Below are 20,893 nucleotides of genomic sequence, written 5' to 3'. Positions count from 1 at the left end.
CAATGCAAGCTTATCTTCTATCTGGACATGATGTAGCCTTCTGTATTCAATATTAAATTCTCTGACTTGGAATAAGTCCCTTCTTCTGTCTGTATAAGAATTGGTATTTCTGCCTTTCATCCATCTGTGATTTTGGCTCAGTTTTTCTCTTTTGAAGAGGGAGAGATTAAGAGAAACAGCACTGAAGCAGTCCCTTTCATCGAATGAGTGCAAACCAACTGTCAACTCCCACTAATCCTACATTAATGCCATTTTATTTTTCCCACCTAATCATCAACTTCCTTCAGATTCCACCGCTCACCCAACACACTGAGGCAATTTACAGTGGGATGTGAGAGGAAACCAGAGCTCCCAATGGAAATACAAAAAGTTGCAGGGAAGATATACAAACTTTACCTAGACAGCATCTGAGATCTGCTGGTGCTAATTCATTTACAGTTTCTTTAGGGTTTTTTAAAACAATTTTAGCAATATTCTTTCTTTCTTTTTCAATCTTTTTATTATTATTATAATTTATAAACACATACAGTTCAAAGAGATATAAAAAAATACATAGTAAGTAATGAATTAATACAGAGATATTAAACAATAATATTACAGAATAAAAATATATCATAAAAAAATTTTTTTGATCAGTTTAGGGTGTGAACTATCTCTAAAAAAAAAGATATAATTAATAACAATATATGAAAAAAGAGAAAACAAAACAACAAAAAAGAAGAAAAAACAAATCTGAATTAAAAAAAACTTAAAAAAAACTTAAAAAAAAACCTACAGATATAGCTAAACCACGCCGATCACTCCGATCTCATCTTACAGCCCAATTATCATACATAATCATAGAAAGAAAACAGAGCCAGATCAACTCACCACAAATGAAAATATTGAATAAATGGTCGCCAGGTTAACTCAAAATTAGAAGGGGATTCATAGACAGAGTTTCTAATTTTCTCTAAATTTAAACATAGTATAGTTTGGGTAAACCATTGGAAAACAGTGGGAGGATTTACCTCTTTCCAATTTAATAGTATAGATCTTCTAGCCATTAGTGTAAGAAAAGCAATCATACGATCCGCAGGAAGAGATAAATAAGTCAAATCTATCATAGGTAATCCAAAAATTGCAGTAATGGGATGTGGTTGTAAATCAATATTCAAAACAGTAGATATAATGGAAAAAATTTCCTTCCAATAATTCTGTAAAGAGGGACAGGACCAAAACATATGTGTAAGGGAAGCTATTTCCAATTGACATTTATCACATATAGGATCGATATGAGAATAAAAGTGATGGAGTTTATCTTTAGACATATGAGCTCTATGAACAACTTTAAACTGTATTAGTGAATGTTTTGCACATAGAGAAGAAGAGTTTACCAGTCGCAGAATTTTATTCCAATTTTCATTAGAAATATGAAGGTTGAGTTCTCTTTCCCAATCATTTTTAAACTTTTCAAAAGTCTCAGAATTTATTTTTGTAATTATATTATATAATTTAGATATCACACCTTTTGGAGGGAATTTTGAATATAGTATATCCTCTAAAACAGTCGTAGTCTCCCGATTGGGAAAAGAGGGTAAAGTCGAAACTAAGAAACTCCTAATCTGCAAATATCGAAAGAAATGAGATCGAGGTAAATCATATTTCATGGATAATTGTTCAAATGACATGAAAGAGTTATCCAAGAATAAATCCGAAAAGCATGTTATACCTTTAACTTTCCAGAGTAAATAAGCTTGATCAATTAGAGAGGGATGAAAAAGGAAATTTAGTACATTAGGAGTTTCCAAGATAAAATGACTTAGGCCAAAAAATCTCCGGAATTGAAACCATATACGTAGTGTATGTTTAGCCATTGGATTATCAATTTGTTTATATAATTTAGTAAGAGTAAAAGGGAGAGCAGCTCCCAAAATAGAGCTAATTGAAAAATTTTGTATCGGTTTAATTTCTAAATTTACCCAATGGGGATTTAGAGATAATTCTGAATAATTCAACCAATACCTTAAGTAACTAATATTAATTGCCCAGTAATAAATTCTAAAGTTGGGTAATGCCAACTCTCCCTCTAGTTTAGATTTCTGTAAATATTTTTTCCCCAATCTAGGATTCTTGTTTTGCCAGATATACGAGGACAATTTAGAATCGACCTTATCAAAAAAAGATTTAGGAACAAAAATAGGTATAGCTTGGAATATATATAAAAATTTAGGTAAGATCATCATCTTAATAGCATTAATTCGGCCTATCATGGATAGGGATAATGGTGACCAATTGGTAAGTAAACTGCCGATCAGGTCCAATAGAGGGAAAAAATTAGTCCTAAACAAATCTTTATGTTTTTTAGTAATCTTAATCCCTAAATATATAAAATGGTCTCTAGCTATTTTAAAAGGTAAACTATCATAAATGGGGACCCATCCATTAAAAGGGAATAATTCACTTTTATTTAAATTCAGTTTATATCCCGAAAAATTACTAAATTGGGCTAGCAATATTGCCCATGCCATTTAAGTGTAGAAACATGGTGAATGAATTATCATATAGTCTGGCCTCTATTAATATATGCTCCCCTGCTTTAGCATTGTTATTAGTAAAACATAACACAAGACAAACAAACTGATTCTAATTCCCAGATTAAATAATTTGGTCTCATTCTCTCAGTGATATTCTTTTTTCCTATATGTCCTTCCCCTACCTTGTCTGAAACTGTGAAATAGCTTGTTTTTTTTCTATCACTGTTCTCACGAAGGGTCTCAGACCTGATACATTAACCATTTCTCTTTTCACTCACGAACTTTCCTGATCAGCATTTCCTGATTTTTTTTTTTCAGATTTCAAGTATTTGCATTTTAAAAAATTTTATATTTTATATCTTGCTGCCAATAGGTTGAACTCAAGGTGACTATTTGCTCCAGGGATACTCATCCCATTTTGAATACGATTTCAGATAATACAACTAGAGCTCAGATTTAAAAGAAGTGCTTATTACCCAATTTGAACGGTTGTAGAATGCAAAGCATTTTTGGATTATGTTGTTTAATTGGTCCATTTAAAATTCTTGAACTCAACTGCTTGAGAAGCAGGCAAAACAGCAGTTCTCTTCCTATGTTCACCAAGACCAAATTCCTTGGAGAAATAGATTGACAAAGAGATTATTTTAAACTGGCTTACCTCAGAAATGTGTGCCACAAATTGGCATCAGCTTGGTTAATGACATTGACAAGTCAAGCATGTGACAAGTACTAAAAATAATCAACTTGGTATTAGTTTTATTTAGGATCGTTTTTCTGTGTTACAGTTAGCATTTATCGTCACCAGCATGTGAAAAACATGCAAATATATGCCAAGCAATGTGTTAATTCGGGCATCTGTCACACTGCTTAATTCAGCCATTGCACAATATGTCAGAATCACTATTTTCTCCAAAAAGAACCAGTTGGAGGCAGTTTATTAATTTTACAGGAATACCAATAAGTTCTCACTTTGATGGTTGCAGCCAAGTTTGAGTTGTAAAGCTGTTTTGATAGTTGTATATCTATGCCTCATTTGTAATGTAAATGTACATGTAATTGTTATTGGATCTCAATGTCTATGTCTAATTTTTGATTGCAAAATGAGTACCCCTCAGATGGTTATCATAAACCTTCAAGTTTCAGTAGATACAGCCTTTCTAACTTCAGTAGGGACATTCACTCTCAACCTTTTTGCTTCCAACCTACTGGTGAGACCCTCCCCCAATCTTCAATCCCTGAGTTACAGAAGTTCCATTGATCCCTAAACATCCAATCCCATTCCAATTAAACACGCTGTCACATGTTGTGAGATGAATATATGCACATACCTATACCTACATGCATTTGTAGCTTGAATGTTGTCTCCCAAGAGCTTCAAAACAACCAAGGTTGATGATGTAAAGGAACAGTCAGAGTGGGTGAATTGAAGGATAACTGAATAAAACGCCAGAGAGAGACCAGTGGAGAAGTGGAGAAGCTTCAGCCACATGGAACATAATGGGTCAGGTCACCCTGATCAGTCCGTCTTGCCACTTAAAGGCACACACAGCCAAAGAGTCACAGAATCTTACAGCTTAGAAACAAGCCACTTGACCCAACATGTCCACACTGACAAATGGACACCCTTCAATATTAACCCATCGAGTTTGTAGTCATCTGTGACTAAATAATTCAAGCATTAATCTAGACTTTTTTTGGATATTGTCAGCAACTCAGCTTCAAACATTCCTTCAGACACTACATTCAGATATTTACCACTCTATGGGTGAAAGAGGTCCAGTTCATATTCCCTCTAAATCTCTCCCCTTCTCTTAAATTGTTATCCTCTAGTAGTTTTAGCTGCCTCTGATATGGGGAAAAGCTTCCAGTAGCATACTTCATAATTTTATATACCTCAATTATGTCCCTTCTTAACCATAGAACTATAGAAAACTACAGCACAGAAAACAGGTTATTCAGCCCATCTGGTCTGTACTGAAACATCATTCCACTAGTCCCACTGACCTGCATCGATTCCATAACCCTCCAGACCCCTCCCATCCATGTATGTATCCAATTTATTCTTAAAACAAGAGTGAGCTTGTATTTACCACATTAGATGGCAGTTCATTCCACACTCTGAGTGAAGAAGTACCCCCTAATGTTCCTCCAAACCTTTCCACTTACACCCTAAAGCCATGACCTCTCATATTTATCTATCCTAATCTAAGTGGAAAGAGTCTACTCACATTTGCTCTGTCTATACCCCTCATAATTTTGTAAACCGCTATCAAATCTCCCCTCATTCTTCTACACTGCAAGGTATACAGTCCTAACCTTTTTAAGGTTTCCCTGTAACTCAACTCCTGAAGACCCAGCAACATCCTAGTAAATCTTCTCTGTACTCTTTCAATTTTACTGATAAACTTCCTGTAGTTTGGCACCTGTACTCAATACTTTGATTTATGAAGCCAAGATGCCAAAAGCTTTCTATACAACCCTGTCTAACTGTGAGGCCACCTTTCAGGGAATTATGTATCTGTATTCCCAGATCCCTTTGTTCCTCCACACTCTTCAGTGCCCTACCATTTACTCTGCATGTCCTATCTTGGTTTGACTTTCCAAAATGCAGCACCTCACACTTGTCTGCATTAAATTCCATCTGCCATTTTCTGGCCAATTTTTCCAGTTGGTCCAGATCCCTCTGCAAGCCTTCCTCATTGTCCAATTTCCCACACTATCATCCACATCATTGATATAGACAACAAACAACAATGGTCCCAGCACCAAATCCTGAGGCATACCACTAATCACAGGCCTTCAGTCTGAGAAGCAATCACCCACTACTACTCTCTGTCTCCTCCCGTTCATCCAATTTCAAATCCAGTTTACAACCTCTCCATAGATACTTAGTGTCTGAACCTTCTGAACTAAACTCCCATGTGGAACTTTATCAAAAGCCTTACTAAAGTCCATATAGACAACATCCACATCCTTTCTTTCATTTACTTTCTTTGTAACTTCCTCGAAAAACTCTATACAATTTGTTTAACCTGACCTATCATGCACAAAGCCATGCTGATTATCCCTAATCAGCCCTTTCCTGTCCAAATACTTGTATATCCAATCTCTCAGAATGCCCTCCAATAATTTACCACACCCTCCAATAATTTAAACTCCTTGGCTCCAGGAAGAACTGGCCTCAATTCTCTTGACTCTCCTTTTAACTGAGTGACTTCATTCCAGACATCATCCTGGTGAATCTCCTCTGCAGGAGCTTCAGCCATGTGGAGCACTGACCCATCCACAGGTTACCCATGGGCACACCTGCCTAGGTCTGAGAAAGAGGACACATCTGTCTGGGCTCTCCAGTCATGTGGTTCAGATGGCAAAGGGGTCTCAAATGACTTCACGAGGAGGCTCTTCCCCCCCAAAACATCCCTGAAACCCTGACCATCAGAAATATTTAGCGCAGAGCTTAGCTAGCTATAAGATCGATTTCAAAATTTTAACACATCTCTGACTATTTTAGTAGTTTTACATTAATAAAAGAAGTAAATATAATAAAAAATCTTTAAACTTGTTAACTAAAATCACATAAAAGCATGGATAATAAAAAATAAATTACAGATAGAAAGTTTCAATTTGAAAAGGTGTGAGGCCCATTCATAGAATACCATCATGACTGGCAGATTTAAGAAATTTGGATACTCCAGTAATTCTCTGTCTTATTTTTGAAGGTTGCTATTTGATCCATTGTAGAGCTCGTCGAAAGAATCAGACTTGTTGATCCAAACCAAGGCTTTAATTAGCAAAAGACAGGAGCTCTTCACAGGTGGCCGACCAGTCCGGAATGATCCGACCTGGCTAGGGACACAACTGAATTCATTCAGTTAAGGCCTAGACAGTAGGCGTGGCTTAGCTCTCAGCCAATCGCTGTAAGCACAGTCTAGATACTGTAACTATATACACTATATACATTGATGATAGATCTGTACTATCACATCCATATATTTACATTTTTTTTCTACAAGGTAACCTTGATTAGAGGAAGGGGCTAGATTAGATTTAGTCTTCGTTTTTTGTTTCCTTTTTTCTTTTTATTCCTTTTTTTTAAGAATAATTTATTATAGACGGGTTTAATTATGGTTGACCTAGAGCATGACATCAAATTAGACATAATATTCTGTTTTGACCAAACGTTGGTATAATGTAACTTGATTGGTTTCTAGCCAGAATGATTTTTAAGAAATAATGTTAAATCAACAAATATGGATGGATTTTTAAAAAATTACATTTATATTAATTTGTGATGTGTATATGATATAACATGCTTTTTGTTACATTAGTAGACAGTATGTAGGATTATTATGTTAAACTCAATAAAAAATATTTTAAAAAGAAAGAAATATACATTAAAGTTAAATAATTATCCTTATTTTCATTTAACTTATTTTGCTGCTTTTTTGTCACTAAGTCACTGATCAACTTATTCCCTCGCCAATTTGAGCACAGTGTGAGGTGTATTTGATTGATCTGTGGAACTCCTGAGTTTGGAGGAGATCAGTGGAGGGGAAAAATATAGACATGACTGCAGCCAAGACAATTAGCACCCACTCATCTTTAACCTGCCCTCAGTTAATCTGATTGAGGTAAATTGCCAGGGTATATCAAGTCCTATAAATGTTTTTGGAGGAAAACTGTCTGCATGATTCACTTATATAATTCAGCCAAACATTGCTGACTCAAGAAGATCCCATTACTCCACCCTGAAGAGCAGTAGAGCTTGAAGCCAAAGGCAGATCACCCATGATCGTGTTGAATGGCGGTGGGGGTTAGGGGCCTTCTCCCACTGCATTTTTTGGAGTAATGCTGAATTAAGTAAATACAGAAATCTTCAGTGGCCTCAGTCCTAAAACTCGTGCATTGCTCTGTTGGAGAGTGGTCACTGATACAAAAAGCTGAATTAACCCCTTTCATTCAGTAACCATTCTATGAGTCTTAAAGGAGAATGTGATGCAGGACTGCTACTAACACTAATAAACAACCAGGGCCCACTAACACTGTTATGATTTTGACACAAACTTCGCAGGATTTTATCATTATGAAGAGAGTCTGATGTCCCGGCATTGGTCATTCACACAGGAATGACCAAAACTACAAATCTCAGTTTTTGTGCATGATTTTAGACAGCACACTGGTGGGACATGCAAAGCCACTGTGTCGACATTGACTGTGATGTATAACATACATGGGACACACAGTGCCACTGCATCAACGTCAACTGGTCATCTTCACCCACGTCATATTCATTAGCCAGTTGGCCCCACTGCAGGCATTTCAGGAAAATATCAAGGGGTCTAGAAGGAAAGAAGTCAGAACTAGAATAGCTCGCACAATCCAGTTCCAAGCTTTTTACACAGCATGCATTCTGGGAAAATGGGAATAATTTCCCAGAACACAGCAGCTGTGTAAAAAAAAAACACAAAAAAAAACATGCTGCACTGGTTCTGCACCACATTCTCCTATGAGACTCAAAGAATACTGTCTGCACTGAAGGAGGTAATTTGGCTTATTATATCAGTGCCTCTTCTTTATCAGAACAATTCACTAGTTCCACCACCTCGCCCATTTTACTTTGGCTTCTTTACCATTAATTTATTCAGATTTTTTCATGGAGACCACTTGCACCACATCAGCATGTAGTGCAGAATAGATTCCAACCACTCTCTGTGCAAACGTTTCCTCATTTCTCATTAAATTCTCTTCCTTTTTATTTTATTCCTGTGGCCTCAAGTCCTTGATGCTTCCACCAAAGGAAACAACCTCCCACTATCTTCTTTGTCCAGACCCCTCATCATTTTATAAACTTCCATCATCTCTCTTCCCCAGCTTTCTCTTTGAAGTTAACAGTTCCAGCCTTCCTAATTTATCCATGCAACAATCGTCTCTCATTCTGATAAAGCTTTTCAGGATCATCTCTAAGGCTTTCATATTTTCATATCATATGGTGACCAGAATTAAGCTCTGTACTCCAGTGTATGCTGGATAAGGATTTATAAAATTCACCTTCACTTCACTGTTTTTATACCTTGTGTCTTTATCAATCCAAAACTGAGTTTGCCTATTGATTGCTTTCTCAACCTGCCCTGCTACTTCCAATGAGTTATGCACACTGCATCCTTTGTAAAATAGCATCCTTTGTTCGGGCAGAGAATAGTGATGCCTGAGACCAGCACATCTAGGTTCAAGAGCCGTTTTTTTCTAACAGCTATCATATTCTTGAACATCTCCTTATTACACTAATCAGAGACTGCTCTGACATCACAAAAAGACTGTACTATTGCTAACTCTTTTTTTTGCACCAAGATAACTTTTTTTTGCACTTGCATATTTATTATCTATATTTGTGTATTTATTGAATTTTTAATTAAGTTAAATATTTAGTGTGGAGGTGCTTTTAGTTATTTTGCAATTTTTTTTCTTCAAGTTCCCATGCAGCAGCAACAAATAAAAATTATAGTACACATGTACACTGTGCAATGGCAATAAGCTTGTTATCAAGATCTATATTCCCTCTTCCCATTCTTCCTATCAAAATGCAAGACCTCACAGGTCTCCACATTAATCTTCATCTCCATGCATCATTGCACCATATGCTTTTATCTTGCTGCAATTTATCACAGTTTCACAAAAATGTTATCTGCAAGTTAGAAATTGTGCTTTGCTCCCCAAGAGAGTAGGTGCAATGTCTTTTGAGTGGTGTGGTATCATGGTTGAGTGTCATTGATGAATCATGTGAGGCCTTCGATGTATTGATATGAATGTGCAGCCAGGGATTTCCTACTGGGAATATGGATTTGAAAAGTTGCCAATTAACAAGTAGTACTTATGTGCTTTTTAAAATATATTTTGTTTTCTCTCAGTTTCCTTTCTATGCTGAGTTGGCTTCTGCACTTTGGAAATTTATGACCTTTTTCTAAAAAGCAAGAAAATATAGTCAGAAGCTCCAGCCAGTGGGATGAAATGGTATATTGTGTCATCTTGTATTGATTGAATATGATGACTTATCAATGAGTTTGAATTCATTCAGTTTTGCTCGCAGACCTGAAAAGAAGACTGAACAACCCATGTGTGAAGAACATGATGATGAACGAATCAACATTTATTGTCTGACATGTGAAGTACCAACATGCTCCATGTGTAAAGTATTTGGGGCTCATAAAGACTGTGAGGTGGCTCCGCTAAATAATATTTATAAAAGACAAAAGGTGGGTCTCCTAAATCATTGTTTATTGTTTCCCCTACCTCCTCTTCTGCTATTTGTATCAGTGAAAAATCTGACCTGATATTAATTGTGCCTATATAGACTTTTCAATTTTGTTTTTTTTTTTGTTTATTAACAAATACTTCAGTTCTTTTCAAAGGAAATTGTCGATATGAGATGAACGTTGGAAATCCTGTTTTAGTAAATATATTAACCCATTCCTCCTTCAACAGACTGGACTGATAAGGCCATCATTTGTCTTTTGCCATTATACTAACTATTAAGCTACTCTTATTATTTGGTCCCCTTGCCTAATGGTCAAAAAACAAGCAAATGTACACCTGAGGATAGACCATTAAAATGCATCAAACTTAAAATTCTGTACTGATGCTTCAGTCAAGTTATTGTTTCAAAGTTTAGGGTTTGTTGTGCTTTTATTGTTAAGTTCACAAAGACATAGCATTTGTTTTCTTTTGATTGCCTTCTAAAGGCACACAAGGAGGCCCCACAAGTCCAGCACACCTACTAAAAAGCAAAAGAGAGTTTTCAGGAGTATCCATAAATGCCACCACTTCTTCAGATGCCACCACCTCCTGCAGTCCTGTAACCTTTGTCGTTGCACAGACTTCTGTTCATTCCAGCAATGAACCTGAGCTCCAGGCATTCAATCACCCTCCTCTGCCCCTAGTTCCAAACCACTGATACAATGAGGAAGCTATCAGTGCCTGAGGCCCATTGGAAGCTCTGCATCCTTGTGAATCCTGGTCCCGATACCTGGTTCCTACGAGTCAGTCTCCAGCAGCCGCAGCTGGTGTAAGGCCTTTGGTCACTGATCCCCTCGCTGATCTGCTACTGTGGTCTCCTACCCGAAGGGGTCCTCTCCCAAGTTTTGCCTTCTTGTTGAATTTTGAAATTGCTGAAGTATTAAATGTTAACTTGACTGTTAGGTTATGTATGTGCCAAAAAAACAGCTTCTGAAGAACATGATTTTCAAAGTCATATGCTTACGTAGCTGACTGTAGGAACTGCAAAATTTTCCACTTGATGCACAGTTGATCTCATGAATAAAGTGGATATATTTAAATTATAATTGTTGGTTACCATTTAGACCTATTTAATAATGAATTGTTCTTGGCTAGGAACTTTACCTCTTTTTGTACCTGAAATGTACTTTTTGGTGCTAGCCTATAATTCTTCATGTGTCAGCTTCATTTTCAATATTTTGCTGGAGGAACTCAGTGGGTTAAGTAGTATCAATGGGAGGAAAAAAGAACAATTTGCATTGCAGGCTGGAACCCTTCTTCAGTCCTGATGAAGGGTTCCAGCCCACAAGATTGACAGTTCTTTTTTCTCCCACCTGATGCTGCTTGACTGCTAAGTTCTTCCAACAAATTGTGTGTTGCTCCAGATTCCAACATCTGCAATCTCTCAGCTACTTTCACACTTGCATCCCACTAAATTGGCCATTCAGGGATAGGAATGGAGGTTTGGCTTTTCACCCTTGACCATTCCTAACTGGGACACTGAACACTTTCACACTTGCAAGGAGCCATCCCCGGGGGTTGGGACTGTTCTACCTTCTACCGGTGAGATCGTGACGCATCAAGCAATGGTGGACCTGCGGTAAATCCTGATCAATATTTTATGATCTTATATTCAAACAAAATTAATCATGCCTAATTATAACATAATTAAGCTTTATGTACAGCACAGTATGAGCCCTTCAGCTCATGTGGTTGTGCCAACCTATATAAACCTTTATACAGGACCATGGGAAAGTGCTAGCAATAAATAGCAATAGTGGACAATTTTTAAACAGCATGGGAAAGTTGGTAGCACTAGAGCGCACAATTTATAAAGACTGTGGGAAAGTTGGTAGCGCTATCTCACACAATTTAAATATCGTGGGAAAGTTGGTAGCACTTTCACGCACAATATAGAAATACCATGGGGAAAAGCGATGGCAAACCTGCCCTCCCAGAATTCCATGTGGCAGAGCAAGGGCTGTATGCACATCTGCTTGCACGGTGCACTCATAGAGGGGTTTCTCTCCCCACCGCATTCTGGGAAGTCAGGTCCGCTGTTGGTTTTTTCCCCACAGTCTTTATAAATTGTGCACTATAGCACTACCAACTTTCTCACATTGTTTAAAAATTGTCCACTGTTGTTATTTATTTTCTCTCTCTCTCTATCTATCGCCTGCTGGAACTTTCCCATGGCAGTTTATACCTTCATTTTAATCTTTTCTTCCTTCTCGTTCCTGTACACACACAAAAACTTGGGTCATTTCAATCCCACAATGCAATTGCTTATTTTACACGTGCCTGATTGCAACACCAGCATCTACAGACGCCAGGGATTGTACTCGGGGTTCATGCATTCAATCCCTGGGGTGAGACAATTTTCCTTTCACACTAGATACTTTAAATACTGATTGGCAATTAATTCCTGGGACCATTTGCAAGTGTGAAAGGAGCTTCTCTCTCGTATGTCTCTAGCTTCACTATTAGTGTTTGTGGCAATAACAAAAAAAGTCACATTTGTATAATCTTTCACATACCCTTTTGTAGTATGAAATAAATCATATCTTCAATCTCAGTTTGGCAATTTTACCCAATGCACGTTCAGTTTTAAGTGTTAAATTTTAATTTTAAACTTTGGTAAAAATCTGAAGTTAGAGTCCTTTCTAATACTGCTCAGGTATTTAGAATATTTTGTTTAATTTTATATGCAGACTGAACTGAGTGATGGGATTTCAATGCTGGTAGCGAGCAACGACCAGATCCAGACAATAATTTCTCAGATGGAAGAGGTGTGCAGAAACATTGAGGTAATTCACATTTCTAAGTTATATTACAAATACAGTTGATGTCAGCCCCTCTTTCATTCTACTCTAGAACTTTTCCAAAGGTTGTTATTCAATTTACATTCATTTATTTTTATATTTTATTATTTTGCCCGCAGTTCAGCCATTCCCAAAAACTGTTAACAGGCCTCTGGTAATATTGTTCTAAACTCATGTTATGAACTCATGAAATTATTTCTGCTTTTTATTGGAAGAAAAGCAACCTAGAATAAGGTCAAGAAGTTAGTGCATGTTGAAACAAAATCAGTGAAACCTTTCATTTAAACTGATTAACACTTCATCCCTTTGTGCACTGCATTAACTGCTGCAATTCAAAGTGGTTCACAGAGCACATATGTCTACAGTTAAATTGTCTCGTTCTTATTCAGCAATAAATTCCTGATGTGACAAATGTAAAACAGGTGATGCCTCTTTTATTCACATATTCTGGACCTGCCCTAGATTAGAAAAATTTTGGAAGAAAATTTTTTCAAACATTATTGCAATTCTCAATTTAAATTTGGAACCTAACCCTTTAATAGCTCTTGGAACACTCTGAGACAATGATATTTTACTGACTTCATTACAATGTCGCATTTTATCTTTTCCTTTTGTTGATAGCCAGACGTGCAATTTTGATGAAATGAAAAGACAGTACTCCACCTATACAAGCACAATGGCTCAGGGATATTACATCTCATTTAAATCTGGAAAAAAATTAAATATGCTATCATTGATTCAAATATTAAATTTCAAATAATATGGGGCTCGTTCATGGACTACTATCATAACTTTAAGAGTTGGTGTTGATTTGGAACTTTTGGCATTGTTCTGTCCCTCTCCAAAACTGTGCCACTTAGATTTTTGAATTTTTGCTTAGGTTTAGAAATTTTTTTTTTTCTTTCGTTATGCTTTATTGTACCATCACAATGGTGCTGTTGTGCTCCTGACATATGATCATTATTTTAACTTTTTTATAGTCCTGTGGCACATTTCATAATTGTTCATTTTTTATTGTAAAAAATCAATAAAAATATTTTTAAAAGAAAAGAAAATTGGCACCGTTCATACTGCAGCCTATGTACAATGTGGCAACAAGTCGTAAAAAATATCCAATTTCTTTTCCCCTTGAATGAAAGCTGTAATATATTGATGTAGCAAAATATTACCTCATCCCTGAAGTTATCAATGTGCAGATGTTGATATTCAAACTTTTGAGTCTTAGCTTATATGAATTTTATCCATGTAACAATATTGTTAATTTGCTTTTAATACAAAATCTAAGTCTATTTAAGTAGCTGAAAGATGTTATTATTCACGTTGAAATGTCAAAGCATTAAAACTCAAGAGTCAATCTGTACATTACTTTATCGTTTTTAAATAAGGTTACTGCAACATTTGAAATGTTGAATTTTGTGGAAAGTGACTACTTTCAACATTTTTTAGAGTAATACCTCCTGCCAAAAGGAACTGATGTGTGAGAAATTTGATGGTCTGTATGCATTGCTGGAGGAAAGGAAAAAGGACATGCTGCAAATCATCACTGTGGAACAAGAAGAAAAAACACAGCATGTTCGCTCATTGATGAGAAAATATGGAGAACATCTCGAGGGGGTATCCAAGGTTATCGAAACTGGACTACAGTGCATGGAGGAGCCTGAAATAGCAGTCTTTTTACAGGTACTCAGTTGATCTAGCTTGGGCACAGTGTTCTGCAAGCAGAGACATCTTAAGAATATTATAATGTATTACTGTATATACAGAGTCTTGGTCCAATGTATTCAGCATTTTGTTTACTTTTAGTAGTTTACATATTCTGTGTTTTTAATTGCTTGTGAGGCTTGTTGCAAACAAAATTATTGTGATTTTAAAGTATTTGTGTTGTGTTCCTGATGGCAATCTTGGATCACCATATTAGCATAAAAGTAGAATCTGATGCAAATATTGTAGGAAATAATTTAGAAAGTATGATCGGGCCAAACTGATGATGCACATGGAACATTGTCTGCTGTCTGCAGTGATTCTAACATTTGCTTTCTGGAACATATTTACCAGGTTTTAACTATTAAACTGGAAAAGGGGTCTCTTAGTGATACCTCTATGCATAATTCAATCTTTGGGGTCCATTCAATAAATTAGCTTGTAGAATTAGATACTTCTGTCCTCTCAATGGATTCTGCTTCAAAAGCTTAGCCAATCTCATTTTTGAAAAAAAGCACTTTTCCCCAAAATGACTAGCCTCATTTCATCAATGGTCCTTTGGTTTCATTTCCACATTCAGATCAGATCACAAAGTACACAGAGAGAAAATTTTAGAACATATTGAAAACACTAAGTATTCAAGGGCTCAAAACAATATTTAATTCTTTATTGAATGACTGTATCTGCTGTCTCAATGTTCCCCAATGCAGCATTGACTTCTACAGACAATGGTAGGATTATCCCATTCACTCCTTGTCTCAAGACACAGCACGGGGCAGGCAGCTTTCTTCCTTTCTGCTGCCTGCCCCCTCCCTTTAAATATTGCTATTCTATATGGGTCATCAGCTGCTCCAACACTCTCTTATACCATTAGGATACTAAGGGCAATGGCCCTTTAAGGTATTAGTGAAAACTTGTGGCATGGAAGCTAAACATATATGGGGATTAGTTTCCTATCTCAGAAAATTGGGTTAAATGCAATTTAGATATTATTAAAGTTTCTGTTGGATATGGTACACAATGTCTTGTAGGTAATATTTGAATTTGGGAAGTCTGTATTCAGTTTCGAGTCGTCACAAACCCATACTACAGTCCTCCACTTGGCATCAATTGGCAATCTGACATAAAAGATTCAAAGGAAGGCTCACACGGAAATTGGATTGTGCAAGAAAGATTGCTCTTCGAAGCTAAGTCTGAAGTTTCATGCTGAAGCAGTGTAGAATGAGCTTTACTCTATACCTTGCTCTCCTACATCACTGATTGTGTTAGATGGAGTTCATAAGTGTGTGAATTAATAGCTTCAACACATTTCGGGTCAATAACAATAGTTACATCACAGACCAGCAGCAATAGAAATTCACTGTTATTTCTTTTAATAATTACTACTAATAAAACATCTTACTTAAATCTAAACTTAACCTCAACTATGCGTGAATATACCTGTGTGTGTGTGGCACAATTCTGGAATGTCATTCAAAGTTCACTCTTGGAAATACTGTGTTGAAACTCAGACTTTCAAACTGATGTACAGAAGTAATCACAAAGGAGATGAGAGAGAGACTGTGTGATCAGACTGCTGAAAACTCACAAATCCTTATTGAGTTGCTTCCAGAGAAATGTCCTTTCATACAAATGATTATCACAACTCCCCTCTTCCTTGACTAGGGGAAACAAAACATGTGACTTCCACGATGCTTCCAATACCCAGGCATGGGTCAAATGAAATTACTATCAGAATGGTCACAATCCAAATGCAGGAATGGTCCTCTTTCCTTTTCCCAGATAATTCCCCTGACAAGAATTATCAGAACTGTCCATTTCATAGAGCCATTCCAACTCTGTGTTTTATCAGATGATCTGCTGATCAATACTGACAAACTGTTTCTTTCAATGTCCAAAACATGAGTCATAATCATATGACTCTCTGGAAGTGTCCCATCTGTTTTTACCTTGGATAAACACCATTGTTTCTTGCTTCTTAGTTGAGAGCATCCTTTATTTATAGTTTGAACTCAATGGTGCTGGGGGGTCTTCAAAATGTTGTGAAAACTGTATGGTTTGCACCCTGCACCAACCCCCAAAGTAACACTCACGAAAAAACAGGAGCTTGTAATATAATCAATACAAAACACTTAGAAAATGCTAGAGAGGAATAAAAAGTGATTTTAAAAAAAGAAAAAAAGATGTGAAGATGAAAAGCAGAGGACCAATAATTGAAAGAAAGAAATAAGGCAACACCAGTAAACTATGACAGAATGAAGAACAGAAAGTTCAGCAGGGAATAAATACTGAAAGAAGTTCTGCAGATGTTATGAGAGAAGGAGTGAGGCATTGATTTACAAAGGAGTCAGAGTTTTCCACATTTTCTTCTGTAATCAAGTCTCAACGTGATGTATCGTGGTTTTGGCCAACTTTGTGTCATCACTCTGTTACGGAGTCCAGAGGACCCCAAAAACCAGCAGCAATGGATATTCACCACAACACAGGGTTACTTAAACAAAAGGAGTTTTTAGTTACATTTGAACAAGAAAACAGAATTAAACTTTAACTTATTACTTAACCTAACCACTTAATCCCCCCTCTAATACTAAGCGCAGGTGTGTTTAATGTATATTTAAGATTAGAAAAGTTATTTGGATCACAGTCCAATCTCACTGGTTGCAGGCAATTCTTGTTCTGTGCACAGAAGTTAGCCTTAACAACGTTCACCAGTCTTTGGTGCTTAACCACTCAGGAGGGCCCCTGCTGGTTTTCAGAGAGAGATTCCTTTTCCAGGACATCTGCAACTGATTCCTTCTCAAACAGTCTTGCTGATGAAACTTGCCCCCTTCAGGGTTCTCCATATGATCCTCTTTCTTTCAGGTCACCTTTCAGATCGCCAGTCTTCTCCTTTGACCAAACAGTCTTCCAAAGTTTTCCAGCTTTGTCCTTCTGGAAATAATTTCTGTGACTCTTCTCTCTGTCTCACACCCTCCCTCTCTGAGAGCAAAACAGTTCTGCTCTGCCTGCAAAGATCACATGCTCTTCCAGGCAAACTGCTGTCAATACTTTGTTGCCTCCTGCAAAAAGCATTCCGCAAAAGTCCTGCAAATATGCTGTGTTTTAAAATGTGGGTGTGCAAGCTGCTCTAACAATTTCTACCAAACCACCTCTAAATACTCTGTCACAACTCCCTTTAGTTTGATTTATTAACCAATGTACAAATGTTCATTTGGGGATTCTAACAGATATATGGTGGATTTATTTGAATCCTTCCCTTCAATATTTTAGTTGTACCAAAAAAGGAGTTTCCGATAAATCTTAACCAATCATTCCACAGTATCTTTTTTTAAAAATTATCAAAAAAATTTATGGATGTTTAATAAAGATGTTTATTTTTCTTCCAGAATACAAAACCACTTATTAAAAAGTGAGTACCAAGCAAATCAGGTTTATTTTATTGGCATTTTATTGAATATGATTTGTCATAATACAATCTATTTATAAATGTTAAAACTTTTTAGGATTTCAGAAGCTTCAAAAATATCACACATGGAAAAGATAGAACGTGGCTTTGAGAATATGGATCATTTTTCAGCTGTATTTACAAAGGAAGAACGGATGCTGAGAGAGATTGACTTCCAGAAATGTAAGCAGAGATATGTAAAAAAAAAGGATCATTAACCGTTTGTAATAAACAGCAAGAAAGAGTTGAGACAGCAATTTCAAAATTGCACTTTATATTCATTACTTTCTTGGTACTGGAAATAATCCAGAAATGTAGGATTAATCAGGTAGGAATGGGCCACTGTGAAATATAACTGGAAATTCTTGGCTCATTCAATTACTTGTTTAACTGCACCACTACAATTTTATCTTCACTACGTGGGCAATCTTCTTTAATTGGAGTAATATCAGGCAAATTCTATAATTCTGTCCTATTAAACTAATGACCACATAGTAAAAGTAAAAATGCACCTCATCTTTCAGATGCTGATTTATTCATTCATTATTATTGTCACAGATATCAAATACAAAATTAATGCACTGTTCTCCAATAATGAGTCAATAATGAGAATAAGGCCCGTTGTTAGTGCTACTACACCACAGCATATTTTCTTCAACCTGTCTCCTTCATGTACACTACGTGCTGGGCTCAACACAAATGTGAACTTTACAATTATGTCCATTTTCTTAATTATGTGGTGTGAATTTTTCCAGATAGGGCTCTTTTCTTAAGTTGAAGTTTACGATAGATTGGCTAATCCAATTATGCCATCTTAACTATAACCATATTTTCAATTTCCCACACTGATACTTTTGTAGCTTTTTCAGGTGAAATTACAAATTAACACAGTTTCATATTGTCTGAAAATAAAAGGAACCAAAACTGCAGAAGCCACTTTCATTTTGGGCTCTTACATTTTTTTAACATTTAGGCATACAACACGGTAACAGGTCCTTCCAGGCCACGAGCCAATGCCACCCAATTACACCCAAATGACCTACAACCCCGTTGAAAGATGGGAGAAAACAGAGCATCCAGATGAAACCCATGCAGACACGGAAAGAATGTACAAATTCCTCACGGACAGCACCGGATTCGAACCTGCGTCCCTGGCTCTGTCACAGCATTGCACTAACCACTACATTAACCTTGCTGCCCAAAAATTACTAATAACAATACAGAATTGAATCCAGTCTGAGATTTGATGAAAATTATGTTTGTTATAAGTAAAAGATGCACCAGGATAAATCAACAATAGAGTTTGATCAAAGTCAGAAACAAAATAAAATTATAAAGTGAAAATCCAAAAACTAAAGGTAGAAAATACTTCAAATACACAGATATCTGATGGCACTAGAAAAAGAATACATGTTAAATTTTAGGGTGGTCCTAAACATCACAAATTATAATCCTCCATATCTGTAACAAGCATCAATGTTTCTTGTCTGTGCATTCTGTGAATCCTTGACTCTCAGCAACCATTGAGTTTTATCAGGGGGTCTGATAATTGGCCTGAAATCCCAGGACGTTGTGATAATTCCCACAGATGCGGCCCCAATAAACTCTCATCTTGGACTCACCTTTCATCTCAAAGTATTCTTACCCCTTGGACCTAGGTTCCACTTCAACCAAAACTGTGTTGATCAACTGCCCTCCCAAATCCCTGTCACTTGTAGCCCAATTTCTTTTCACTTCAGGTAAAAGTATTTTAATTGACTTACAAAGAATGCTTTTAAGATTTTGCTGACTTTGTATATGGCGCAAGTCTTCTGTAGCCGTCTCATAAATTGTTCATTGTTTCCAAAAAATCAGAATGCTGGAATAATCAGTGGGTTGAGCAACATCTCTCGAGATCAAAATTTCAGTTGGAGACCCTGTGTCAGCCTTCATCTTTTGCCTGCTATCCAGTCCACTGCGTTCTTCCAGTATTCTGTTTTGCTGACGCAGGTTCCAGCATTTGCAGTCTCTTTTGTCTTCTTGTTCATTGTTTACCCAGTTCTCAGCTGCTTTATGTTGCTGGTCATATTGGTGCCCCTGTACCTGGTCTGTTTGCTTTATGCAACTGATGACAATGCCAATGCAAAGGCTGAACTTGCTTGCTCACACCAATTCCCCCTCCCCCCCAGGCTCCCTTCTCCATCCCCTTTTCCAAAGCTATAACAACTTTGTGATTGCATTACTTTGATCTAATTGGTATTCATATATCAGAAGCTGACAGCACCAGAACAACAACAAAGGAACATCATAGGTAACACTTATACATGAGAATTTATACACTTTAACTCCACAGTTGAAGAGGAGACAGAGGAACTGGAAGGACAAGAGGGAGAAATCGAAGTAGAAGAGGCTGAAAAGATGCACACTGAAGTGGAACAGTCCCAACAACAGGAAGATCCTGCCAAAGTTACATCAGTATCAACATCTCCAGCAGAGCCAGTCCCCACAAACACAGCTGCATTGGTGGCAGAAGTGGAAAATGATTCATTGCCAGCAGATGCTGTTCAGCAGGTAACCCTGATATTCAAACCTTGATGTTGACCATCAGTGACAGCATTTAAAACCTTCCAGAAAATAATGTATTTTGCAGACAAAGGATTGATGGAGAAACTCGGCAGATCAGACATCATCAATGGGTAGAAATATTTCTACAACCGACCAACTCCCACTGCTACCTCAACTGTACCTCTTCACATCCTGTCCTCTCAAGGATTCCAATCCCTTCTCGCAATTCCTCTGCCTTCGTCCCAGGATGAGGTCTTCCAGGCGAGATCATCCAAGATGTCCTCCTTCAAAAAACATGGTTTCCCTTCTAGTAAAATCAAAACAGTTCTTACCCGCATATCTTCCATTACCTGCACATCACCCCTGGACCCCTCTGCCCTGCATACAACGGACAGGATTCCCCTTGTCCTCACCTACCACCCCACTAGCCTCCACAACCAACATATCATCCTTTACCATTTCTGCTACCTAAGTGATCACACCACCAAACACCTCTTCCCTGCTTCTTCCTCAGGGACAGCTCCCTCCATGACCTTCTCGTCTACTCTTCCCTTCCCATCAAATGCCCCCTTGACACCTACACTTGTGACCGCAGG

The 20,893-nt window shown here is 37.1% G+C and overlaps 1 protein-coding gene across 6 annotated transcripts in view; it reads left to right on the top strand.

Annotated features, from left to right (window-relative positions):
* The window catches only part of LOC138755413 (tripartite motif-containing protein 54-like), a 66,287-nt gene that overhangs the window by 25,064 nt on the left and 20,330 nt on the right, over positions 1 to 20,893 (top strand). For 5 of the 6 annotated variants that reach the window (XM_069921364.1, XM_069921360.1, XM_069921365.1 and 2 more), the window contains exons 3-8: positions 9,589 to 9,766; positions 12,497 to 12,592; positions 14,054 to 14,287; positions 17,695 to 17,717; positions 17,812 to 17,936; positions 20,086 to 20,303. In XM_069921364.1, coding sequence (XP_069777465.1) covers positions 9,589 to 9,766; positions 12,497 to 12,592; positions 14,054 to 14,287; positions 17,695 to 17,717; positions 17,812 to 17,936; positions 20,086 to 20,303 — 874 coding nt within the window. The remainder of the gene's footprint in view (positions 1 to 9,588; positions 9,767 to 12,496; positions 12,593 to 14,053; positions 14,288 to 17,694; positions 17,718 to 17,811; positions 17,937 to 20,085; positions 20,304 to 20,893) is intronic. The other variant, XM_069921361.1, reaches the window with a different exon arrangement.

Source organism: Narcine bancroftii, chromosome 2 (assembly GCF_036971445.1).
Source record: "Narcine bancroftii isolate sNarBan1 chromosome 2, sNarBan1.hap1, whole genome shotgun sequence".
Classification (NCBI taxonomy): Eukaryota; Metazoa; Chordata; class Chondrichthyes; order Torpediniformes; family Narcinidae; genus Narcine; species Narcine bancroftii.
The sequence above is the reverse complement of the archived record's forward strand: the minus strand, read 5'-3'. Positions and strand labels throughout refer to the sequence as shown.